Source organism: Venturia canescens, chromosome 7 (genome assembly GCF_019457755.1).
Source record: "Venturia canescens isolate UGA chromosome 7, ASM1945775v1, whole genome shotgun sequence".
NCBI classification, from domain to species: Eukaryota; Metazoa; Arthropoda; class Insecta; order Hymenoptera; family Ichneumonidae; genus Venturia; species Venturia canescens.
Genome location: NC_057427.1, coordinates 1,627,031 through 1,653,825, shown reverse-complemented (window position 1 = coordinate 1,653,825; position 26,795 = coordinate 1,627,031). Strand labels below are relative to the sequence as shown.

General features: G+C 43.2%; 2 protein-coding genes across 3 annotated transcripts; both read left to right on the top strand.

Annotated features, from left to right (window-relative positions):
* Window positions 1-83: 83 nt before the first annotated feature.
* bdg (bedraggled) lies at window positions 84-26,709 on the top strand. Of its 2 annotated transcripts, XM_043423774.1 has the most exons (14): window positions 84-1,413; window positions 7,524-8,616; window positions 9,409-10,884; window positions 18,565-18,770; window positions 18,866-19,082; window positions 19,180-19,433; window positions 19,514-19,737; window positions 19,821-19,977; window positions 20,073-20,356; window positions 20,446-20,577; window positions 23,239-23,466; window positions 23,632-23,829; window positions 23,949-23,999; window positions 24,192-26,709. In XM_043423774.1, the coding sequence occupies exons 2-14, from the start codon at window positions 7,559-7,561 to the stop codon at window positions 25,224-25,226; spliced, it is 5,520 nt and encodes a 1,839-aa protein (XP_043279709.1). In that variant the 5' UTR covers window positions 84-1,413; window positions 7,524-7,558; the 3' UTR covers window positions 25,227-26,709. The 2 variants fall into 2 exon arrangements, with proteins under 2 accessions (XP_043279709.1, XP_043279712.1); XM_043423777.1 differs by lacking the exon at window positions 23,949-23,999.
* Window positions 21,104-23,209, top strand: Traf-like (TNF-receptor-associated factor-like). Its single transcript, XM_043423796.1, has one exon. It carries the CDS (start codon window positions 21,453-21,455, stop codon window positions 23,037-23,039), a length of 1,587 nt encoding a protein of 528 aa, XP_043279731.1. The 5' UTR covers window positions 21,104-21,452; the 3' UTR covers window positions 23,040-23,209.
* Window positions 26,710-26,795: the final 86 nt, after the last annotated feature.

Here is a 26,795-nt window from a genome sequence, read left to right as displayed (position 1 = left end):
TTAGATAGATTTATTCGGCCCTGTGAGCGCTGGTGGATTTTTTCTCAGTCGGAACGACGTGACTTTCTCCACCGATCACGCGAGTCTCGTCGACGATCGAAAATCAAAACAATGTACAAACAGATATATTACGTTGTATAAAAAAGCCGATGTCAAATCGCTGCGTGATGTAATAAAAATTGAAATGATCTACCAAAAGTGGGGAGCGTTGATGTTAAATAAATACAATTATAATATTAAATAAATGGTTAAAGATGCGCACGCGCGCGCTTGGAAAGCAGCGTGTGTTCGGAGGTTTCGATTACCGATTCGTCGTCGACCGTGGCTGTGAGTCAACACATGAGTGCATGCTCACGGCGAACCTGCCGAGATTCCTTCTCTCATCGTCTCGTCCGCGATTGGTGCTGGGCTATAAGTAGCGGACTTTCGCATTCCGTTGAGCAAAATCAAACCCGATAAATACCGAAATGAATATTTATTTTATCCAGAGATAATAAATAAATGTGCGATTGACCGAGTGTTACGAAATGTGTGTGCCTCAGTGAAATATCGAGTGTCAATACTGTCGACTATAAGTCTATGGGAAATTATGGGAAATCTTGTGAGAACCGAGACGACACGGTGCGGCAATTTCGTCAACTCAAATCTTGGATACCGCGATAAGTGTTCCGAGTGTTGAGAAACGGTGGACCGACGATTACCAGAGTGAACCGGGATACTTGATTCGCGTCGCTGCATCGATGAACCTGACGCTCGTGCGTGCGGCCCGGGTCGTCATAAGTCATAACATTTTTTTTATATACCGCCGTTTGACAGTTCGAAAGTAAACGAAGCCTCTGAGCGCAGGAGAACGTTCGAAAAAGTTGAATTATGCGAGTTAAAGAGCGGCAATAGAGGAAGGAAAGAAAAAACAAAAGTTTCGACCGATCGTGACTAGACGGTAGTATCATCATTTTTAGTCGGATTTTGCATCCCGCTTCGTCGTCGAGTATCAAAAGTTCGGTGTTGAATCGGTGCAACGGTGCAACGTGGCCGGCCGCTAGAAGAGCGCGTACACTCCTAACGACAACGACAAAGTTTCTTATCGCACCGCTCATGCCGCCCCGAGCGAGTTTTTCAGTGTAGCGGGACTCGAGCGTTATATACGGAGCGAGTGCGCATGCGCCCAGCGACCACACAACGCGATAAGTTCGCGATTTCTAGCATCCTTCTCGCTTCGCCCTTGTTTTATACTATTTTACCAAATTTCACGGTCACGAAGCTTTTGTTCCATCGACGCGATACTTGGCCGTTAGCGTTGTCGAATAATGGATTATAACGTTGGAGAAGCCATGTGCCCGCGGCAACTGGCTCTGCGGAGGGCCTCATGAACGAACCGTTTCGTTTGGATTTTGTCTTCCCTGCGTGAATAAGGTATGTACTATTTTCAAAATTACTTCTCTTTCAGCTCGACACCACTTTTGGCGGCTTTTGTATGCGAGAGAGCTCCGTTGGACAATTTTTTTTTTTTTTTTTTTTAATACTCGATAACCAGCTGCGTGTCGCGCCCGCAGTGATTTTCATCATAATTTCGATTTCAAAATGCGTCAAAACTGTTTTCGCGTTTGTTTTTCGGTTCGATCGAATGTCACACGCGGTAAAGTATCTCTGGGCTGAATAAAAGCGAATCCGAGCAAGTGAAAATTCGATTGATCGAAAATATTGCTCTTTAGGCGAGCACGCTTTTGGTCGTTCGCTGCTTCTCGCTTTCATCTCGAAAAATACCGTGGCCAAAAGAGCGTCGCATATTGAAAGGGGAAACGATGGAAGGGTGAATTTTGTATCGGTGGCACAGACGTACAAACAAGAATAACGGACGGATACGTAGGTGATATAAATAATTGACGGGACATCGAGGCTGGTCGCTCGATTTCCAGTCGCGTGTATACTCTAAGTGTATAGTAAAAGTGATAAGGTAGTTACGAGCCTGTAGTACAACAGTCCACGGCTCGAGAGACCGAGCGAAAAATCGATCGTTTCGCGTACGGTGCGAGTCAAACCTGCTGCCAATTCTTCTCTTGTACGTAAAAAAAATTGAGAGAAATCGCTCATACACGTTGATCAAACGATGACGCTGAAGTTTGCAACGTTCGAGTTCAATGAAACGATCTAAAAAGCCCTCAAATAATTCCCCAGTCATTCTCCAATTTCGTTCTCTGCCGAATTTGCAATTCTTAGTTTTTCCACCCCGCACCGATACGTCGTGAAATAAAAAAATGAGTGAATTACAAATGTTGTTTTCCTTCATTTTGCTGGACTCCAACATAGCTCCAGCATCGTGTGATGAAACGATCGCATTCATTAAGGAAGTTGAGGCTGTACAGTCATTTTTTTTACCCAAAAGTTATGACCTGTACCTTTCAAAAGTTAGGCCAGTTTACAGTTTGGCAATGTTACATACACTTTAAAGAAATGTTGGGAAAAAAAAGACGAAAAACTGGTGAAAGCTCAGTCGAAAACACGAACGGTGACGATCCTAGCCTCAAAAAACTGCGCGGATAACAGATTATTATTAATATAATCTCAGCAAATCTCCTAATAAATCTGAAAAAAATTGACATTATTCGGCAAGCCTTGCTCATGTTGCCCAAAAAATTTCATTTTTTTAGCATCATTTTTAACGGAGATATCACTGAATGTGTCTTGACTTCCATAAGATTACATGTTATTTGGCCCAAATTGTTATTGATTTTTCTCGGCAACGACGCTCCTAAACTGTCTGAAAATTTAACTGATTTTTTTTTACGCTTCACTTTATAAGATGCAATCAGTTTAAAAGCGATGACACCATTTTCATTCTAATGCCTCAACTTCCTTAAGGAGGGTGGGATCGCGACGATACAATGTTGCCATGCTAAACCACGTTGAAAATATAAAGAATTTCAAAATTATAAGAATTTCATAAAATTTGGTAAATGTATTTAAAAAAATATGAGACAATATGAATTTTTTTAGATTTTTTTGCCACATAGCTCTCGAGTAATCGAACACTAAAGTTCACGTGTATAAGCATAGCGTTTCCATATATAACATTCCGGGCATAAGAAATCTGCTTTAATGCGTAATTACTCGACAACTAAGTAGAAGAAAATTTTGAAAAAATTGGTGTTTTCGCACTTGATGTTGAAGAACATTATCACCAAATTTGATAAATTTCTTAATATTTAGACGTCTGTACCGAAACTCCTGAACGACGCTGAAGTTTGCAACGTTGGAGTTCAACGAAATGATGTAAAAAAACCCTTCAATAATCCCTGTAATTCTTCAATTTCGTTACTTGCCGAATTTTCAATTCGTAGTTTTCCAACCTGCACCGATACTTCGTAGAATAAAAAATGGCTAAATTACAAATATATTTTTCCTTCATTCCGTTGGACTCCAACATTGCAAACTTCAGTGTCGTAAATTTTATAAAATTCTGATTATTTTGATTTTGTGATTCACCCTCGATCGATTCTTCAAGATCCCCGGCGTCGACGCGGCGCGCTCGGTCAACACCCTAATCAGAGTTCCAATATTTTTTTTTCTCGTTGCCAAACCGGGTCAGCAGAATATTGACGAATGTCGAGTCAGCATCGACTTACACACACGGGACAGCTGTTTCCCTCGAGAAATGCCCATCTCCGCGCAAAAACAACGTTTCAGCATTGACTCTTGTGTGACGGAAAGCTCTCTTTTCTCGTGCTCTCCGGTTGCACGTCGAGCGAAACACGGGGCAGCTGTTCCGAAGGATTTTGATATCATATTCCGCAGGTGTATGAGCGCGGCTGGGTGTGTCCGTGATCGCAGAAAATTAAGCGAGAATCAGCGTTTATTTGCGTAACGACCTTTCTCGAAATGAAACGCTCCGTCAGCGCTTACATAATCTCGCAGTAACAAGGTGAAAAATTTTTATCGACACGCAAAAAAATGGGCTCGAGCAATGGGCACGCTCAATCAATTTTTTTAATAACGCGAAAAATTATCGTTGGAAGAGCTCGTCGAAGAAAAAAAAGAAAATCGATTTACTTCTGGGACGGGACTCATGAACGGAACGATTTCTCGGTCCGCCCCCACCGGATCGCACAAAAGGATCGAAGGAGGGTATAGTTATCGTTATGCCGTTAATAGATATTATTCCTCCGAGCGAAAGAGCCCTCGAGCTGGCTCAACGGACGAGCCGGAGAGACGAAAGGAACGGTCATTCGAGTGGGACAGTTTCGTCGTGTAATTATCGATCGATCCACTCTCAGTTTCGTTGTGATTCTTTCAAAATTCTGATATTTTCGAAAGTCCGTTGGGATTAACGCGTTCGGAGGTTCGTTCGGTCGAGATCCACAGGAGAATCAAATTAAGGTAACTCCTGTACTGCGTGTTAGTCATAAATGAGTGCTCAATTTTCAAAACGCTTTTAGACCAAGTTCAACGTACCGATTAAACTTATTGTTAGTAGATATGTATTCAAGGATATTTTATTAACGTGAAAAAATATTAAAAATTATAGTTTTGCAAAACTATCGACTGATGGATGCAAATTTCCATGGTGACGCATTTTCACAGGTATTTTTCAAGGAATCATCGGTATTTTTTAACCGATTTTATTGCACCAAGCTCCACTTTGTTCCTCAACTGATCCACTGCGAATTCACCACGTACATTTTCCTTTGAACTCATTTCCTCAGAAATAATGAATGAAAAAGTTTTTTCACTTGATGAACAATTAGCTGCAACAGTGAAACGATTAAGTTAATCCTTAACCTTACACCTAATGTGCCTTTTTTCATACCCTCAACCTCATGACCGGGGTTTGAACGCACCCCACTCTTTTTCTGCTTATAAATCCGGTCCTACGATGCTAAACTGATTTTATCCTACACCATTTTCTTCGTTTTTTTATAACGAAAAGAATGATGTACGATAAAACTAATTTCAATTGAATTTATATATAAAAAAATCCGTCGATAATCAGTCGATAATGTCGCTTGTTAGGACGGGAGCGTAGTTTGAAGTTCGCGTGGGGTGTGCTCACACCCCAGTCATGCGTTCTAGGGTTAATAGTCACACGGGGTATATTGGACCCCAGCCATTTTTCGATCGACGATACCAAATAGAAATTTCGAGAAAATGGGACTTGTGGTGCCCTCGGTCGATAATTCGAACTTTTGAGAAGAGAAATTTAACCAATACTACCTGAAAGCGTGATTTCTCAGGTTTATAGAACGAGTTGATTTTTTTTATTAATTTAAAATTACGATTTCTACATCAATTTTTGTGAAAAAAGTCATTTTTCCTGCATTCTTTTCTTCGACATTTTTTTGAATATTAAAAATAACACGAATAGAATAAAATCGTTATGGTCGTTTCTTAAAGGTCCAAAATACATTGCAGTATTTTTATTTTTTTTTATTTTTTTACAGTTTTTCAATTATTTATCGTCCCCCAAAGTGAGTGGGGTAACTTTGGACCCCGTGTGACTATTACACCAGAAACTTGAGGTGTGACTAGTGAGGGTTAAAAAAAAAACAATAAGGTGGATTCATACAGGACCAATTGACGAACAAAATGAGACTCGTTGCAATAAAATCGATGAAAAAACGCAGATAATTCTTTGAAAAATACCAGTGAAAATGTGTCACCGTGGAAATTTGCATTTATCAGTTGACGCTTTTGCAAAACTATAATTTTTAATATATTTTTTCACGTTAATAAGATACGCTGTAATACAAATCCGCTGACAATACATTTAAGCGGTACGTTAAACTTGGTCTAAAGCGTTTTGAAAATTTAACACTCATTTGACTAGCACGCAGTACAGGAGTTACCTTGAGATAAAAAAGGACAATCCAAGTAGATAAATAATGATGTCAGCTTTGCGAGATGCGTTTTGGCGATTCGGGCGAAATTCCACCGGTAAGCGAACGTGTTTATTTGTCGAACTACACGCAGCCGCTCCGACCCTAATATAATACGCGATATTAAAATTGGTCCTCGGAAGAATTGTGAATAAATAAATCGCACGGTAGCTGCTTCCGTTTCTTCGTAATGGCGCTATTAACGCTTTTTGTTTTTGCGAGTGAGATACCGACGAGCGAGGAAGATCGCGCGCACCAATTATCTTTGCTTATCGCTTAAAGTCGTCATGCTTAAATTATCACCTTTGGCCCGCACAGAAATCGAAGCTGCGTCGCAGCGACGACGCAGCTTTTGTCCCGAAGCCACGACGACGGTGGTGAACGCGCGGCAACATTCTCGGTTAACATTTTAAGGAGTTTCGGTACAAAAGTCTAAATGTTAAGAAATTGATGAAATTTGGTGATAATGTTCTTCAACATCAAGTGCGAAAACACAAATTTTTTTTAAATTTTTTTCTACTTAGTTATCGAGTAATTACGCATTAAAGCAGATTTCTTATGCCCGGAATGTATACCTATATATATAGAAACGCTATGCTTATACACGTGAACTTTAGTGATCAATTACTCGATAACTGTGTAGAAGAAAAATCTTAAAAAATTTGTATAGTCAAATTTGGCACTAAAGAATATGTTCACCAAATTTTATAAAATTCTGAACTTTTTGAATTTTTTAATTTTTTTAGCATGGGTTAGCATGGCAACATTGTATCGCCTGTACCGAAACTCCTTAAGGACGGGGATTTTTACGTTGAAATCGACCCTTTTTACACGAAATTTGAGCATAACGTAAGTGAGTTTTTCAAGTCGAGTTGAATCGGCTGAACTTCAATTTACATGTTTTCCAAACAATCGAGAATCTTTATTGTCTTCTATTTACGATTTCAAAGTCGTCAGAACAAGAGGTGAAAAAACCATCCACGAAATCTGACGTTTTGCTAAAAAAAATCGCTAAAAATTCAATTCTTGATTAATGGACACAAAAATCAAACGCCGTTTTACTCTTTAGATATAATTATACTTTTGAGAAAAAGGACTAGAATTGCCACGGACTGTGAAAAAAGTATATTTATCTTGAAGCTCGAACCCGAGACTTTAGGTCGACGTCGAAAAATCAAAGCGGAACGTTTAAATGGATAAATAACGGCAAAAGTGCTATTTTTGTAGCACGAATCGTATATTTTCGATGGAAATAACAATGAAAACAGCATCGAAAAATTATATTTTAATAGCGTCCTCTGCGATCGAGGCACAAATATTGCGGTGCTCGTCACACACTGTGGACGTTGGTACGAAGGGCGCACTGTATTTTCGTTTTTCCGTCTGTCATTCCACCTGCAAAGTTCACATCTTACCGTCCCTCTTCATCCTCTTCAATGAGACTGTGAATATTATTTACAGTAAAAAAAAAAAGTAATTCAGTTCTTGCATTAATACTTGCGTTCCTGAATAACCCGAAAAAAAACACGTGCGCACAAAGCCAGGTTTCCTCGCCAACTGAGGGCATGCAGAGCTTCGAAAGTGGTAAAACTTGAAAGTTTGACCTGCACGGGTCAAAAAGAAAGGAAGTAACAATTGGAAACATGCTTTCAGACAAGAAGGATCGGGCTGCGTGCCGCAACCGCAGAATGGCGTCGTCGAGCATCATCCCGGAGCAGCAGCAGCAGCAGCAAGGAGATTTAATCGACCTTGAGGAAGTGGCGAAGGGCGCCGAGGAGGGAAGCCGTGCCTCTGTGGACGCGGGGTCTGCTGCGCGAACGGGGAATCGTTGCGACGACGGTCCGCCCGGGGACGGGTCGCCCGAAGAGCTCGAGCACCTGTTGGACGTGTGTCCTCCTCAATTGGAGGAAAAGTTATCGTTGAGTCGTGCAGAAGTATCAATCGGCAGGGAAAATGAGAATGGAAGGGTGCCCGAGAAGGAGGACATACTGGTGAGCTTGGGCCACGACAAACTGGTGCCGCGTCAAAAGCGAATCGACGTCGTGTCGTCCGAGACGATAAAACGGATTCGTGACATCACGAAAAATCTCGAACCGGTTATACGGAATTGCGATGCCGAACGGGCGCTCGTGGGCGGTGGAGCCGAGAGCGACAGTGGCGAGGCTCGCTGCTCCGAGACGGAGGCCACGGAGGTGCCGGCTGTGACGAAAAATTATCAACAGCCTCGCTCGAAAGCCATCAACGAGACCGAAGAAGCTATCAATGTCGCATTTGATTTTTTATCCGAGCTCGATGACGAGATTATTGATGAAAATTATCATGAGCCACCGGACAAGAAAAGACGGAAGGAGTCCCGTTACGGTAGGGACACCGCTGCGTTCTCGGCACCCTCTTATCCCCTCGAGCCCACGACCCTCGTCCGCAAGGAATCGAGCGATTCTTCTTCACTTTCATCCCTTTCCGTTAATGAGCACCGAGTCGATGGAGAAAATACTACAAACTTGCCGCTTGATGAACTACCTGAATTAACGAGTTGCGGGATCAATGGAATAATAACGGGGAATGAAGCTACGCTTTTACGAAACTCGCGGAGTCCGGTTACGCTTTGTCAGCGAGAAGAAAAGAATCGGGATTTAAGTAGCTTGGAAAGATCGACGAGAATCGATGTAGATATTATTTCCGGAGGGTCCGGAAGTGCCGACTACTTTGCCATTGATCCCCTCGACACATCTCCCAATCACTTCGGGTGAGCTTTCCTTATTTTTCTATTCTGTCAATAAATTTTTCTTAATCCCCGAACTGTGCGAATCGGTTTTTTGGATGTAGGTCTCGGAGCGTTGAAATATTTAGGAAATATTGCTAAGATCATGCCCGAAGAATCGTATTTTATGGGTGTCTAAATTAGATCGATTTTGACTCCCTAATTAAGGATATAATAACTCTAAATTAATGTCAGAGTTATTAATTCGAAATTGTAAATACATTTTTTCAACTTATCTTTTGGCCAATGAAATTACAAGCCATCAATTATTCGGGGATTCGTCACTGACCGAACCCCCGAAATTTCATTCGTCCCTGGCGAAAATACTACAGTTTTTTATGTTAAGAATCGCATTAAATAACAAAGGGCAATGAATCAAGAAAAAAGTATTAAAGAAATGCTGAAATAAGCAAACGTGAGGTTACACGAGTGCTCATTACCAATTTCGTTAAATCTCTAACGTAATATACGTTCATCTCTAGTAAGACAATCGCCTCGATTTTTTCCCAGACCTTCATTACATACTTGGTTGTTATTGTCTAAATTTTTCATTAATTTCGTAAGAAGCGTTCATTCCTTATATGGAAAGATAAGCGATTTTTTACGCATAGTCTCTATAACTCGGTTTAAATTTCAAGACTTTCTTAAGAAAGTCCGTTTCGTGCACGAAGCACTTAAACAAAAGGAATTTAATTTTCGTAAGATTTAAAGTAGGCTTCGAGGGTTAAATTCCGAAGGATGAGTATCGTAAAATCGCACGTGTTCGAATGTTTCCAGAGGGAATGGCGAGGAGGAGGAGGCGGATATGGCGAAGGAAGCGATCGCGGTAGCGGTGACCGGGGAGGATTCAGCAGCGTCGTATTCGTCCGAGTGTTCAGAGGTCGATTGGTCTTGGGTCGCCGAGTACGAGACTCGACCGAATGAAAATTCGGTTGCCTGTCCGGAAACCGTATGTAAGACTCCAGGAGCGGTAACTAACGAGAGTAGCAGCGAGTGTAGCAACGGGAGGAGCAATAAAAAAGGGTCTAAATATGAAAATACGACGAGTCGGAGGGAAGGAAGAGAAAGAGGAGGAAGATCGTCGTCGTCGTCGTCGTCCGTCTCCACCGATTTGAGGACGGAGAGTTTGGCCAAAGTTGGTGGGAGGAAGGTGACTGCTCGGCTGAAGGATGACGAGAAGGTGGCGACGGAGGAGGAGGACGGTGGCGAAGGAGCGCGCGTCGCTGCGGCGGTCGCGACCGCTGTCGGGGATAGCAAGGAGTGCGGCAGTGTTGCGATGTCCGTCGGCGTCGTTAGGGCCGACAAGGGGCAGCTCTCGGATCCCGTTACGACGGACACGTTTATCGGCGGTCTTCTCTTCCCCGGGGCTTCGCCCTCGTTCGATAATCCCGATTTTCAAAGCTCCGACGGCAGTCGAGCATCCATTTCGACGAGCAACGATTCTCCCATTTCAAGTGTTTTTTTTAGCAACGAATGCGCCGGGGAGGCGTCTTGCGTCAACGATTGTGAGGTTGAGAGCGACCAAGCGATTCTCGTATCCAGTGAAAATGATCGGAATCGGCGTTCCCGCGTCCGCGCCAGCGATTTCGGTTGGTCGGCAGTCGAAAGCACGATCCAGCGAAGAATCAATCCCGCCAACAACGACAACGACGACAACCGTTCGACGAGCTCGCCGCGAGTTTCCTGGCTCCGGGCCTCGATGCGACGACTGCGCCACTTACGATTGCCCGAAGCCGGCGCCGGTGGCTCCAATTCGGATGCTCTCATCGCCGCCTCCGAGACCAATCTGAGAGCTCCAACTTTCTTACCTCTTTCCGGGCCGAATTCACTTCCGGATATCGCTCTGATAGCGCCTGAAATTCTCGTTGCTCATACCAACTCTACCACCGAATCTCTCCTCGCGACCGACGCTGCGGGGAGACCCTCGAGCGCGCCCGTTTACAATCAACGGAACAGCGGCAGCACCGCTTCAGTCGCCACGAGCCCTCGACGGGGCCGGAGACACGCGATCAATTTACGCACCCGTCAAGCCAACGCACGCCGCTCTTTTTCTCGATCGATCCCTCGCACCGGCAACGAGCCTCCGCCCCCTCATCTTCCTCCTCGGGATGACAACGACACCGATAACACTGTGCCAGCGCCCGGTCACGCTCGAGTGAACTGCACCGATTCTCAAGAACCAGCAAACCTTTGTTCCACCCCGAATCAACATCCGGTTTCGCTCATCACCGGCAACAACAGTCCACCGAGAAGGTGAGTATTCCAACAGCTCGATTTAGCGTTTGCTCGCCTCATTACGAAGCTCGTATTCCGTGGACATCTCCCAAAGTTTTTCTATCATCTGCACGATGCTGAAGTTTCCAACGTTGGAGTCCAACGAAATGATCTAAAAAACTGTCCAATAATTCCAGTAATTCTCCAATTTATTTCCAGTCGAATTTGTACTTTGTATTTTTTCAATCTACACAATTATGATTCGTGAAATAAAAAACTGATGGATAAATCATTTTATTTTCATTCATTTCGTTGGATTCCAACGTTGGAAACTTCAGCGTCGTATCATTTGTGACGACGCCGAAGCTCGGAGTCCAACGAAATGAACCTCAAAAAAAATTTGCACACCAATTTTTTATTTCACGATGCGTATCGGTGCAGCTTGAAAAACTACGAATCGGGAATTCGGCAGAGGGAACCAAATTGTAGAATCACTGGAATTATTGGAGGCTTTTTTTCACTATTTCGTTGGACTCCGACGGTGCAAATTTCAGTGTCATTCGTTTGCCTAGTTGAACGTGAAAACGATCGTTTTTCCTGATCCTTTTGGCTGTCGTAAGGTCTCGAGGAATGATTAATTTTTATATTGACACGGTCGCCCGTGCTCGGTTCAACTCAAATGCGATCAAAAGTAATCCCCCCTCCCCTTTCTCAATTCCCTTTCACGGTGGCCATAAGTGTGCCGACAAATCATCAACTACCGCTATTCTCATCGTTTCACCTCTCCGAAGCACGTAGGTGGTCAAAGTTTAATCCTTTTTGTAACTTTTTATTCCGATTCTTTGTCCTCCCGGATCGCGATCCTGCTTGCGCGCGACTTTCCTTCGCTGGGCGCGCGCTACGTAAACGTATATTCATACCGTACGGGATCCTCCTACGTCTGTGCTCTCTACGCACACTCAAACACCATTGTATTCACGCTACCTACTCAAATGTATGAATAAATAAGCAGTAAGTACTCTTGACATCTCACGTACTTGTGAAAACAATACGTTTTTTATATTTCGTAACGACTGTCATCGTTGTCGCTGCAATGGACGCGACCTCAGCGAGGTTATGTCGACGGCATTAGAAATAACGACGATGCACAGTGTTTCTTCTATGGAATTTTTAATCCGTCCCCGGGGCAAACGGAGTTTTGTGAGAATGCGCGGGAGACTTTGGTATCGGAATTTTGGGGTGGACGACGAATCGACTCGGGCCCTCGGTAAGCAAAGTGCGTAGCTTCTTTCGTTCGATCGTATTTCCATGTTTTGCCGGTCGCGGCGTTCCCCGCGCTCGCGGCGCTCGACGTAACAATAAATCTAGGTTAGGCGCACCGCTCTACCTTCGACCTGCTCTTCCCTTCGTGTGCGAACAGCCTCGCGAGTGGGCCTCTATCCTTTTTCTTTTCTCTCGTCCAGCTCTCTTTGAAACAATACACCGTAAAACTGCAACTATATACGTACTTGTGTACATATGACCGCATGTCAGATACATCGAGTCTTGCTCGCGAAGGAAGTACTTGTTCGCGGCTATACACATGTGTCGTAATTCATCGTTCCGTAGTTTCAGACTTTTCCCTTGGCGTTTTTCGTCTGAAAGCGTGGTTCGTTAAGTATTACAACAATATCCTTCGCAGTTTGCGCACTCGCGGCTGAGCGAAGAGAAAGAAAAAAAAAAGCGATACTTTTTTACCCAAAGCACACCCGTTATTCGCTCTTTCTTTTTATTTTCTTTTTGCCGCTGGTGTGTTTCCTCCACTCCACTCCTCCTCCCTCCCCCCCCCCCCCAACGGTCATCCTGTCAGTCATTTTCGTCGACTGTTGGGGAAGAAACGTTTTCGTTGAATTTCCCTCGGCGTAACGGGATTCCTTCGAGTTCAAATGATAATGCGAAATATCGGGTGGCACTAGACGACTCGGTCGTTCCAACAAATGAGCTAAACGCATTCGAATTAAGTTCGAAACACTTGACCGACGCGACCGCCAAGGCTTCGCTAGTCCCCTCGTGCAGCATGCTCGTACGAGTACAAAAACAAGGAAACGATATACGACGGGCCTCGGAGATTCAGGTTCTTATTGATTATTTTGCAGGTAGGTAGATAGGGGGGAGACTCGAGTCATGTTCGCCTTTTATTTCGATAACTACCTGCTCGTGGCAGGACAAGCCGCGATTTAGCCTGCAGGAGAAGTAAAATTCAACTGGCTGCACGCACGCGCGCGCGCGCGCACCTGTCACGGTATTATTACGTGTATATTTCCGTGTGGAACGAACTCCACGGAATCTCAGACACTCGTTGTCTTTTAATAAATACCCAGGATCGTGAAGCGATTTCACTGACGTTACGATTACCGAATCATCACTTGACAAACTCGCGTCACGAATCCCGGAATGTGTTACAATTTTTTTTTATGATTCAACGTGATTACGATGGCAGGGTGTCAACTCTCTACCAGAGAGTCGAAATCCAGAGAATGGATTATTACAAAAAGTTCTCACATGAATATATGCCAGGAGGATGGAGACAGCAATAACCGCAATAACGATGACAAGAGCCATTTTATCTTTTTTAAATGACGATCGACTAGCTTGGGTATTCCAAAAAGAGATGTCTAAAGTTATGCATTTCTAAAGGAGACGACGAAAAAAATAAAATTAGCGAGTGAATCCGATCGAGATTATTTTCGTGTACAATTCCACTGGTTTCTTTTCGAGTCGAAGAGATATCGTCTCATTCTCTTCCATGCGCCGGTGCTTCCACACCGGTTTATGCTTTATGCGTTCGATGTAATTATTCGTAACAGGAATTGAGGATCACACGCCGCCGGTTTTCAATTAACAATAAATTTTTCCTTCGTTTCTTTGTTTTGAAATCGGATTTGGTGACGCTAGCAGATAGCCGACAGACACCTTAGAAAATAAAAATTTACGAGTTCATCCGTATAGCGGACGGCGGGAGAAGGAAATGGAGAGTAGTAAACAAGTAGGTGGGTACGTTCGGTGGCCGGCGGCGGCAACAGTGGCGAGTCCGGTGGCTCCATCTGAATCCGCTTTTTCTCATCGAACGGTGCTGCCTCATCGAGTCAAAGCCAAAGACAAGAATAATACCGGTTTAAAATCAAGCGAGAATCCTCGACGTGACGATCGAAGAGCTCTCCGTCCGTTTTTCATCTTCGAGTTGCCGCAACTAATTTCTTACAATTTTTCTAAACACTCTCAACACTGCTGATTCGTTCGTAGCCACCGTTGCTGAGTTGATTATTTCGAAATACGTGCAGGTAAATTTCACGCTGGCCAACGACGTGCAACTCGATGCAACAAACACAAATTTATGAAAATTATATACGACAGAAAATTCTGCAAAAAGATTTTTGTCCTATTCTCTCTCTTCGGTGTATGGCCGAGGATCTCGTTCCTCTTAAAGAAGTTGCTTGCGAAAATGACATCCAAATTCGTTTCATTTCATGACGGTCTAAAATGCTAACAAAACTTGCTGAACGGGGCGTGATAATCCGTAAAGTCTTCGTTTCCGTTAAAGAATGAAGAAACAACGATTGTGCAAAATGTTGGAAAAATGGCGTTTGAGCTGCCTCTCGTATACCCATTCGTACGAAGTTGAACGTAACATCTGGCTTTTGCAACTATATTCTTATTCCTCGTTTCGCCTTATAAAATAACTCTCGTAATAATCTTGAGTATGAAATCATAGTTGTAACGGTATAGCATCGTCGGCCTAGCATTTAGCCATGTAAAAAGGTACATGGCATGCGATCATCATCTGGAACAGCGTGTATGTATACACTCGTAATCTAACGGTTTTTCTCGGAACGCTCGGTCTATGGAAATTCACCCTTATCGTTGGGATCGTTGGGATCGCACCGCATTGCCGCTGTAAATTTTCAGTGTTCCAAGAAAAAAAAAATGCGCGCGCCCAACTGCTGTGACGCCACAAACTTTGAATAGAAACACTTGAAAAAGCATCTTACCGGTACGGATATTTCGCAATTGTTGATTTTTTATCGAATTGCCATAGTTGAATAACTGTGCGGCTTTTATCTGACCTAACCAATCGGCTCGGTTCACCCCTTTTCGGGCTCTGCTGTTCGAAACACCTCCCCTCCTCCCCCGGTGTTCCAACTGTTCTAACAGATAACCAATCGTAGCGTAGCCAGCTCACTGCGACGTACACTTGCTATGCTCGATCGTAATTCTGTGAGCGCGAAGCGAAGGAGGGTATAATACAACGATCGTTCAGCGAGAAAAATATTCACGCGTCGACTTTTTTCAAATGAATTTAAAAGAATTTAAATCCAACTACGATTGGGAACGATGTCGGTTATTTGTAGTGATGGAATGAGGTTAGGAAATTTTATTCGGGATTTGCCGAAGTTGTCTTCAAATAAAGGCTGGCAAAAGTCACTCTGAAATTGTCGGGCGATTAGCTGGAGTTGAGCCGAGTAATGAAGTCGTTTATATCGGTTTCTTGAATATGTATATATAATCAATGCTTTGGATATTTGTGCGCTCGGAGACCTTGAGTTGTGTTGAAGGTGGCGCGGTATTGAGATTTGGTAATGATACAGCACCTCGGGGACGCGGTGTGAAGGTCGAGGCCACTCGCTCACGAGAATCGTCGGTAGGTTGAATTACCGTTAAAGGAGCGTTCAATTGAGCGTCTCGATCTATCGAATCGGATTCATGAACTACGAGATAAAAAGCGTGTCTCGGATTTCAATTATATTATGCTTATACATACACGCTCGCCTCGCGGTGATACAGTGCAGCGCAATTCATCGACAAATTGCAGGTACGCTAAATTAGTGGAGCACTCAAAAAGGAGCTTTTCATTTTTAAAGAGTCGGTTGTGTCAATATGTCGTTTTACGTTCAGTTATTCGGACAAAAATTTGGTCGTCTGTTTTCTCTCTCTTTTTATCGTGAAATTCAGTATTGTCGAACTAACTCGTGGTAAAAATTTTATTACTGGGTATTCAATTTGATTTCTGAATTCAACTTGAACTCAAAATCGATAACGGAAGAATTGAGAATCTCACAATACGCCTCGCACCAAACGAAGAACGGTTATTACAAACCAAAATAACGATATACAAAGACTTGTTTTCTTGAACAACGAGAATGCGATGCGCACGGAAAAAAACTGGGTGAATTAATAGAAAAAATATGTAAGGAGGATAATGTGCGCATAAACGTTCGACTCGAACGAGTGTGGAGCAGTGCGGGCGGCAGGCGGCAGCAAGTGCGCTAGTTCGTGGCGCGTCCACGAGTGTCGTCCACTACACAAAGGAATCGTCCTGTCACGTGATTGGTATACAGTTATACCATTACACAACTTCGCAAGACATACTTCTCTGTAGCAAGATTATAAGGATGCGTGAATCCGCGTTGTGTGCGTATACACGTGCGTGTGTCTCCATCGATAGCGATATAGTAAGTGCGACAAGGAATAATACTGGTGAGGCCATCGGGCAAGATTCAGCCGGTCAGTCAGTCCTCAGTCCGCCGATCAGCCAGCAGTAACGAACACTTGGGTGTTGTGTCAAGGTCCGATCGTGCGAGCGAAAGAGCGAGCGCGTTGACGTCTTCAAACAACAAACGAGTATAAAAAAACAGGAATAGTACACACGAGTGAGGAAGGCTGCCGTTGTTGCAGCGCGGTAGGGGCTGGAGGGGGAAGGAGAGAAGGTTAGGACACATTGGATTGGCCAAAGTGCGACTCGGATACCGCGGGGTGCCACAGTCAAGCTGAAATCTAATTCGTGATGTCTCAATAATTATGACAAACTCGGTGTATCGTTCAATTCCGATTCTTCTTTTCGCTCAAAATCTCAGATTATTTTTGAGACTGAATCATAATTGTAGACGTAAAAAGCCAATTAAATAAATCGTGCGATGGGTTTCGTCATTTTAAAACTCGATTTGACAAATACAAAATTGAAAAATCGAGCGTTGATTGCTTTGTGCTAAGTGAATAAGTGCGAAATCATAATAATAGTTTATATCTTCGATCGGTTCGATCCTCTGGGGAAATAGGAACGAGTGACGCCCGCGCTGCGAATATCGGGAGTGAAGATCAACTTCCGTACAAGAAAATCGTTAAGGCACTCTCCTCGGGATTTTACTTGTTCGTTGCGCGAAGTATGAACCACGATACGACATCGTGTCGTCACTATTTTTACTATAGTCAACGAAGACAACGTATCAGGTAGTACTGATATTCATAATAGTTTAAGATAAAGCTTCCGTCTGTCATTCTCCAGGCTATTAATTAAATTGGTGGAATTTCAGCGGCCCATGAAAACCCCGTGAATTTCACTTGTCCTTAGAAAGTCCTGGGGAAGCGCTCAAATATTCTGATAATCCTCGATTTTTTCGTTTTTTTCTCATTTTTTATGAACTACAATAGTATCAATAATCGTATAAAAAATACTTTTCATAAGCTTCAATTCGATAGAAATCCATTAACGAAAATCATTTGTTACTTGTGATTCAAAAAAGCAACTTAATTTTTTTGCTCTTTTCATGATCAAAGAAACGATTAAAATTCATTCTAACAATTATTAAAATTATGTTTAATTTATTTGTTGAAATTGATAAATTTTTAATACAATGATAGCGTTTAAAATACTTTCGTGGTAAAATCGTCGAGGAGAATGTGACAACAGTCATTTTCTATTTATGTGCGTATGCGTGTCTACATTTTAAACCATCTGGCTCATAGTGTTGTCAAACCTTCCACCGTTTACGTCGTTATTACTCGTAACCTCAACAAGTGTTTTTTTTTTTTTTTTTTTTCATTCCCAAGTGATCTTCATCGGTAACAAGGCTTTCTCAAGACATCGTTGTACCTAAATACATTTTATTTTCTTATTCTCGTTTTTTACTCTTTAAATTTGAGAGGATTAAATCCAAACCGTCGCCCAGGGTGACGATTTCACGCGATTCTATTAGATTCGCGTGAACTTGCTTAATTTGCGCTTTCATAAAATAGCGAGCGACCAATATTTATCGCGAATTCGTATCTTAACCGTACCAAATGCAGAGCTTGTTTTACCTGCTTCCGCAGTCGGAGGCTTGGAAAATAGTGATAATTTTTTTTCCTATTACCGCCGCATCGTATCGGGGGTTCATCAAATTTTCATTAGCTCGATCGAATTGAGTGAGCTATAATAAATATACGAGAACTCAAGACTCAATTGACGTTGTGATAAACAATCGATAATTTGTTTCATCGATGCCTAAGCCATTTGCACCTGGACCGGTTCACCTTCGCTTTGAATGCGTTAACCATACGAAGAGCGGCACGTTCGTTCGGCAAAGTACCGTCCGGCCGCGCTACCTGCCTCAAACCAAAACAAACCGCCTCGATTACTGCTCGAATGGGCAGATGGCGCCAAACGATGCGCTTCCCGCCGGATGTTCTTTCTTCGTTTTCCTGCCCTTTTTCATGCGCGGAACGACAATCACGTCGACGACAGTTTCGACTGAACGGGCGAAAAAAAGTTTCTACACGAATGATTTGATTTCTGTATTAATTGTGGGTAAAAATTGGGTAATTTCGAAGCCTGTGGATCTACGAAGTAAAAATACATGCTACGACATTTCCAATGAAATCAATGTGCTATCTCTGCGTGGCATAAAAGTGGTAAAAAAATTTCAGAATCTGTGAGAGCAGACAACGAGAAGCCGAGCGAGTGAGCGGAAGTGGGAGCGGGAGCGGTAGCGGCAGCGGAGACGACGAGGATGAAGACGAGAATTCTCTCGGGAGATGGCCTCATCCGCTGAGTCCTGCTCTCGCGTGCCTCGGTTGTACCCTCGGACTTTTCAACATAAGTCGTTTCGCCAGCCTCAGCGTACAGTTTGGAGGTAAGCGTAAGAGCGTTTCGTGCACGCTACATTGGGTGCACAATGATCGAGATTAATTCCTAACGAGACACGAATTTCTGCTCTTTTTTTTTCAGCAAATTTCATTGTACAGTTTCTGGTGCTTTCATTGATACTCGGTATTCCATTGTTGACTCTCCAAGTATGCTTGGGTCAGAGACTGGGAGCAGGTGCGGTCGACATGTGGCGAATATCACCGATTTTTCATGGCGTAGGAATCGCGTTGCTGGTTGCTCAAGCCTTGATCGGTATTTACAGTATTATCGGTGTGTCGTGGATGTTCGTTTACTTCAGGTAATTCACGATCCCCTGGTCCGCATCGGCCTCGTCGACACGAAATATTCCCTCCGCTTGTCGAATAATATTTTTTTCATTTTTCTCGATAACGCAGAGACTCGTTTATCACGAAGCAGGACAGGTATCGTTGGGCCGAACCGTTTTTGCTCTACCGGGATGACACGAGGATGCTGCACAACTCGAGTGGCAATTATAAACTGGAGGAGACGGTGCCCGATTATTTCAGCGGTGTGGTACTCCAGAGACATCACCTGAACGAGCCCGATCCCGGTATCGTCACTCTCAAGTTTCAAGTTGCCTTTAACCTCGCTGTTATGTGGATGATCGTATTTGTCTCGTTGAGCAAAGGTACGTGTGGCGCGAGGAAAAAATGCCTGCTGCGAAAGTGGGAAGCAATTGTTGTAAGGACGGTGCTACGCTGATTTCAGGCCTGAGATCGTACGGAAAAGTCGTATACGTATTGACGCTCGTGCCTGTATTCGGTACGCTCGTGTTGTGCACGAAACTACTCGGTTTGACACCGCCAGGCTCGATCAACCAATTATTTCCTGCGACCGTTTGGAGTGAGTTCTTCATAAACAGCAAATCGTGGGTTGCAGCTTCTTCCGAGGTCTTTCTCACGTGGGGACTCTTCGGCGCTGCGGCTATGCAGGTATTTAGATCGAACATGTCAACGATCAGTCCGATTTCGTTCAATTTCATATTTATTCGTTTATCACTTGAATTTGTTCCCAGGTAGCCGCTCACAACAGGCACAAACACTTGTTACAAAGGGACACGAGCATTGTCGTAGTTCTGACGATTGTCGTTCTTCTACTCTCAGCTTTTTTAGCCAACACCTGCGTCCAGATATTGCGACATTACGGCTACTTTTATATTACAAGCTCTTTCGGTCAGTTTCGTCGAGATGCCATTTGTCAAATGCAACTGAATTCCATTGAACCTCTCGAGTTGAGACAAATAACATTGCTACGTCTACCGTTACAGAAAGAATATCGGAATACACGTTTATGCGTAACGCGAATGAACCGGCTCAAGCGGGTGGATTTAGCAACACGCCGGAGAGATTCATGTCTCATGCTTCGTTCATAGTCGGTCAACGGGTGGTTAAACCCGGCGCCGACCTCGGTACAGAATCCGGTTACCAAGCACTCAGACTCTCGACCGAGCTTGTCCCAGCGACGTTAGCAATACTCGGTACCGAACAAGTCTCGCCATTTTGGGCCGTGCTCTTCTACTTCGTTCTTATTCTTTTCGGTATCGCTCAGCAGGTAAAAGAATCTCTTCAATGGCTAATTTATCTCTTGCGTATTCCAAACATTCGTTCGATCGATATATCCTCGATTATTGTCTCATTCAGCTCGCAATATGGCACTCCGTTATAACCGGAATAATGGCGATCAACACGAAAATTCTGAAATTATGGGAAACAACGATTACGTTCTTCAGCTGTGCATGCGCATATGTACTGGGTCTGCCTATGGCAACTGAGGTGAGTTTTTTCAATCGAAATAGCGTCGATGCATTATTGGCCGAGCAAATTATTTTTTTTTCTATTGCGAGCCTTCGCGCGCTTGAAGCTCGTCTTTTTCTTTCGTGCCCGACAATCTTTTATGCAACGTCGAAACGCGACTTTTATTGCTTTAGTAAATCACTTTCTCGACAGTTTAGATTAGATACGAACATTTTTTTATCCTCCAATTCCATCTTCGTTGCACAACTTGGCGTCATCGAGACAGTGTCTTTTTTCGCTTTTGTCACTTCCAAATAATCCCATAAGTGTAACTTATCGGACGACGCATCATACCGCTTCAACGTGATTGAACGCGTAAAAAAGGGCGCGTTCCCATTAAAAACTAGTGACTCAGAACCAGCCGAGGTCTCGTATTCAATATCTTATCACGATCGAGGAACGTCGCGGTAATCTCTTCCTCGACATATCCAGAATATCAACTTATATCTCGTTGAGTTCTGGCCGCGTTAGGGGAGACGAGCGAGCGAGTACACCAACACCAATACCAAGTACGTATTATTACGAGTACACGACGAACGAGGCTGTCGAGTCATGAGGAAACGCCCACCCCCCTCTTTCGACCCCCCTTTCAAATAAAATTATAACATCGGTGTGTAATACCGAATCGTCGATAGTTATACGCGTGTTTAACGAACGAATGACAAGTGAATGCATGCTCGACAGAATTTTCACACTTTTCACACGCCTGAGCGTAAAAACAAAAATTAATCGTCGTCAACGTTTCATATTAATAGTAGTAACAATGCGTTTAAATTGAGTTACAATAATAAACTGAAATATTTGACGAGAAAAGGATTGAAAGCACAAGAGGAACAGTAAAAATTGTTTAAAAAATGAGCAACCGGGAGCCTTGTACGACCACGACGACGACTACGATGCCGAGTGTTTGTTACTTCTGCAATGAGCCAATCAAAGAGAGATATTTGCCTGAACACGTGCAATTTTGTGGAGCCGTTCTCGTGGAGTGTCCTGAAAAATGTGGCTCTTACGTACCACGTAAAAATTTTCGATTACATCAAAGATATTGTCGAAAACGAATTTATGAAAGCAATCTTTTACCAGGAACGAGCCCAGCGTTAGCACAATCACCCGATTCGGCCAGGTGGAATAGTGTCCCTCGATCGAGCAGAATAACGACGAGTAACGAAGCAACGTGGAAAGAAAACGTGGATAAGACTCTGATATCGTTGCGGTCATCGTTGGCCTCAGCCAACGCTGCCTCAGCCTCAGCTGAGGCAGACCGGAATATGCTGATGCATAACGCATCGGTGACATCGAGACGTTTCGAAAAAGAGGAAAAATCACTCGCGGCATTGAGACAATTGACGTGTCGAGGACTCGATGAAATTCGTCAGGAAAACTCGGCTATCGAGAATCGAATTAGAAATCTCGATGCTGCGATGCTACAAATGGAAAAAGTAATGTTTCGCAATTTTGGCGCGATCTCGTCGAGATTTGAGACATTGCAGAACAGTGTTGTGTCACTGCAGGAGAAGATTCAAATAATGAAGGATGATGGCGGGGTTGCGATTAAGTATGGAGAGCAGAACGAGTTGCTACTGAAAGTCGACGATTTGACGAAATTCGTCGTGAAAGAAAGCGCGATCGTTCGCGACCTGTGGGACGAACAATCGAAACGTTGCAACGATCTCAAGCTCGAGCTCGAGATAAGATGTAAAATATCGAAAGAGTTGGAGAAGACGCAAAATCTGTTGTCGGAAAAAATAGAAATCGTCGTTACTGAGATTCGTAGGCGAGCCAACGAAATAATGGAGCTTAAGGACAGCTTAAAAAAAATGAAATCACAATCGAAACGAATGATGGAGCTGTTGGAGGATCTCGTTCTTGAGAAAGACGAGTATTTATTGGGTGAAATGGAAAAACGAGAAAAGGCAGCTGTCCCTCCGAGTTACCACGTAGCAGCAGCAGCAGCAGTAACGACCGGACGACTATTGTGGCGTATCGATCGGTACAAAGAAAAAATGAACGATGCCAAAGAAAAGGATACGATCACTCAGAGTCCTGTTTTCTATAGCAAAGACTACGGATACGCACTGAGAATGGAATTATTGATGAATGGGAGGCGTCAATGGACGGGTAGACACCTCATTGGTTGTCTGCGCGTAGTTCCGGGGGAATGGGATCCGCTTCTCGATTGGCCGTGTATTTTACGAGCGACCGTAACCCTTCGCGATCAAGAAAATCCCGCTAATGATGTACGAAAAATAGTGAAAACCAAGTCGCACGGTTTCGACGAAAATAATGATTGTTACGACAAAGACTCCGGCTTCGATATGTTTATACCACATTCGACGCTTACAAGATGCACCGGGCTCACGAAAAATGATGTTATTTTTCTCGATATAAAGATTACCGATTTGAGCACGAGTCAATCGGCCTCGTCGGTCGTTCAATCCTGAACGGGTCGGTCTACTAGCCTTTCATCGCGCAGCATCCCCGGTATACATTTCTCAAAAGCTGTATCGGTGCAATCTGACACTAAATAAAGACTTTATCGTCTAATTAAATAGTACCAAGATTTTTTTTTCATCCATGCTTTCATTTTTTGTTTTATTGCAAAACTATAGCTATACAATTTTTGTTTTTAAATTATTGCAGTGGGGGATTTACGTCGTCTATTATTTGGACTACACGGTCGGTGGTGCTTGGTGGATAATGATATTATATCTAGTCCAAGTTGGGGCCGTTTTCGCTGTTCGTGGACGTCCTCACACGGGTGAAACCGTTGTTGCTGAATTATTTCCACCGACCGGAAGATGTATGAGACACTGGGCAGGACCCCTTCTCTCATTTACGTGGAACGTTATTCTGCCTGTTGCACTTATGGTATATTTGTTATTCGCTCTTTCGACCATTTCATTGTTCTTCCTTGGGCACCTATCTTTCTCCAATATTTTCTGTGCAACCGAGAATTCTTTCCTTCTACAAAATATTAAAACAAATGGAAATCCACTATTTCACGGTTTATAAATTTTTTTCTTCTGCTTACAGGTTCTCAGTATTACGCTTTTTAAGAGCAGTGGTTTTCGAGAACTTTACGTTTATCGACGAAGCAGCCGTGATTATTGGTCAGTATGGGCACGGCAGTTGGGGGCTGCAATTCAATTAATACCGATTCTCATTATTCCGGGTGTCGCAATTATCCAAACGTGTCGTTATCTCAACAGCGGTCCTCCCGATATTTTCGATGTAAGTATAACCATCTCATATACAAGAATGATCCTCGAACGAGAATAATGTAACTACAAAGTCCTTCATTGTTGTGTATTCTTCAAAACCGAGTTCTTTCTTGTTTGTGCTCTCGTAAGACCGAAGAAATGGAGATAAACTATACTCATTGTGAGCAATGCAATGCGAACGTAAGTTGCTCTCCACTCAGACACAAATTTATTTGTAAAAAAAAAAAAAGCAAAAGATTTTGAGTCGATATTTTAATACGAAATACGAAAATAACATTTAAGAGCTATTTTTTCTCGCTCTCTTTTTCACTATTGGATATGTTACACATAATATACAAAAAAATAATTCTTTCCGTCTCTTACTGTTTTCAGCGTATACAATTGTTGTACCGCCCTCCATTGGATACAAATGGCTCGACGACTTTACCGATAAATTATGGGAACGAGCCGAGTACGACGAGTATACATGGGAATGGAATATTGCGATCGTCGAATGAGCCACCGCCATCTCCGCCGACGGTACCATTCCAGGATCCACCACCAAAGTACACACCTCCTCCGAGTTATACGACAGCAACGGGTGCTAGAATAGCGAAAATGTTGAGACAAAGTATTCGTCGTAGTGTGCGTAGGATAGCGAGTGTTTTGGGAGAAACGAGTACGCCAAGAACAAGATCGGCGCTGCAGCAGCCACCTCCCCCACCGGATTACGCGACCGTTCTGGTCGAAATGAATCAGAGCGTACTGTCGGAGCAGCAGCAGCAGCAGCAGCGTCATCAGCTGCAAGAGAACACGGCAACGGCCATGGCGATAGCAACGACGACAACGATGGCTCGTGAGATGACCGGGGATTTAACGGACATGAGGAATTCCATGGAGCGACAACAACGGCGGCGGCAACAACAACATAATCACGAGCGAAATCGTCCGAGAACGATCGACCGTACAACCAGGATCAGCACAATCGAGCCAACTTATATCGAACGGACGCACTCGACGATGGACCGTGGGAGAACGAGTAGAACTCCCAATAGCAGCGGTAGCTCCAATCTGACGGCCGCCGATGTCGCCAATTTGTTACGCAGTAGTATTAAACGCGGCGGTGCAATGAAAACGCAGACAACGCACCAAGACTTGTGCAGTGGCTGCGATCCAATCACTAATGATAATCTCGGTTCAATCGCGTCTCACGGAGATGGAGCGATAACGATGACCGCCGCTTCCGTTGAGAATCTCGTTAATGCGGCAGTCCCGATTAACGAGGATCACCCCATTTCCCTTTACGACGGTAAAGATATGTCTCTAGTCCACAATATACCCAGTAACGACCAACAAGACAGTGACGGCGACGACGATAATGTAAAAAAGACTGTTAACGAAACGGAACATTCCGTTTCTGTGATATAGACATGCACCAATTAGTTATTCACAGATATACATATATATTATATATACACAAACATATTATTATACGAATTGTCCCGAGTTGATGGATCACTTTGTTGAATCCCTGAGTTCGCAGGCCCGAATTTTCGGTCGACCCTCCCCGTTAACGTATTTCCAATGAGTTATGCATTGTTACCCAAATTTGAATTCATGCGCTTTAGCTACTACTCGAACTGCCGGAACAGCATTTTATTTTCAAAAATTTACTTACACCCAGAGATGTTAAAATTAGTCAACATTCGACTGGAGACCAACTGTCTCCGATGTCCAGAACCGCTATCGATAGAGACTGGATTTTTTTTTATGAGTAAGATACTAGAAAACAGGATACATTTTCTCCCTTAAGGATGTCTTTATTTTGTGAATTTCATTCCTTCAGAGTACCATTTATTCTTACTCTAATTTTGTGACCGTTTCACAAAAGAGTATTTGTGGCCTTTAATGTTCAATAACTCATCAGGGAAGAAGAACGGTATTGACTAACGAACGTCACATTATTATCAGTAGACTGACAGACTTTGATCCTCATTGAAAATTTTCACAGTTGCGGACATCCCGTGTACCCATCTTGTGTCATGAGGTTTTCTTTGTGCTTCATTATTATTCTCAATCTTGATGTATGTATGCATGTAGGTATGTGTGTATGTGTGTTTAATGTGTGAAACTATTTCGCCGACGAGTATGGTGTGAATAGAATTTCGTGAATCGTTCGTAATACGATCAAAGTGTATACAGAATCACACAAGTGCATTATTACTCTCTACGGAGAGGAACTTTATTTCGTATTGATATGAAAAGCGGCGGCGGCCATCACTTTAAAGTGTTCGAATGCGTTCTCTTTACCCTTCCCCTCTCACTCGCTGTTTCTCGAGTGGAATAGCTCCGATTCCTTTGTGGTTGATTCGTTAGATTTTTCTCTTTTATCACCTGGAAGGATGAAAATTGTGTAGACGATTTTTTAAAATATAATGTGCACTGTCGTGTACGACAAATGAATTTTGTAAATACGTGCCTGATCGCTTAATCGTCAACATTATTTTGAGTCATTGAGAACCCAACAACATTTCATCAATGTTACATTCCTGAAACTATCGGTTGGTTCACACGTTAGTTCAGTGAATAATATTCAATCCGTCCAGTTTATGCCTTGCGTGCGTGTTGAAGCGTATGCTCGAAATGTACAACATTTTAGTTATGTGTAAAAAAAAAGTTTTCCACCCGTCGTTGATTTTACGTTTATCGAGAATATATTGAATCTAAGAATGTAATAAACGTGAATTCGGTATGACCATTAACGAAACATCACACGTCCATCACACGTTTCGCATCTCGGATCGTAAATGCGAGTAAGAAATAATATGACTTTTCCCCTTTGGTCAAGTACGAATCGTTATTTACCACCTGATATTATGGACCACAATAAAATTTTTATGTTATTTTACAAGATAGTAGAAGAATCAGTGGACACCGCACAATTTTCCTTTTCCCAAGTACGCTTATTCTGTACATCAGTACCCGTCATGCGCAGGG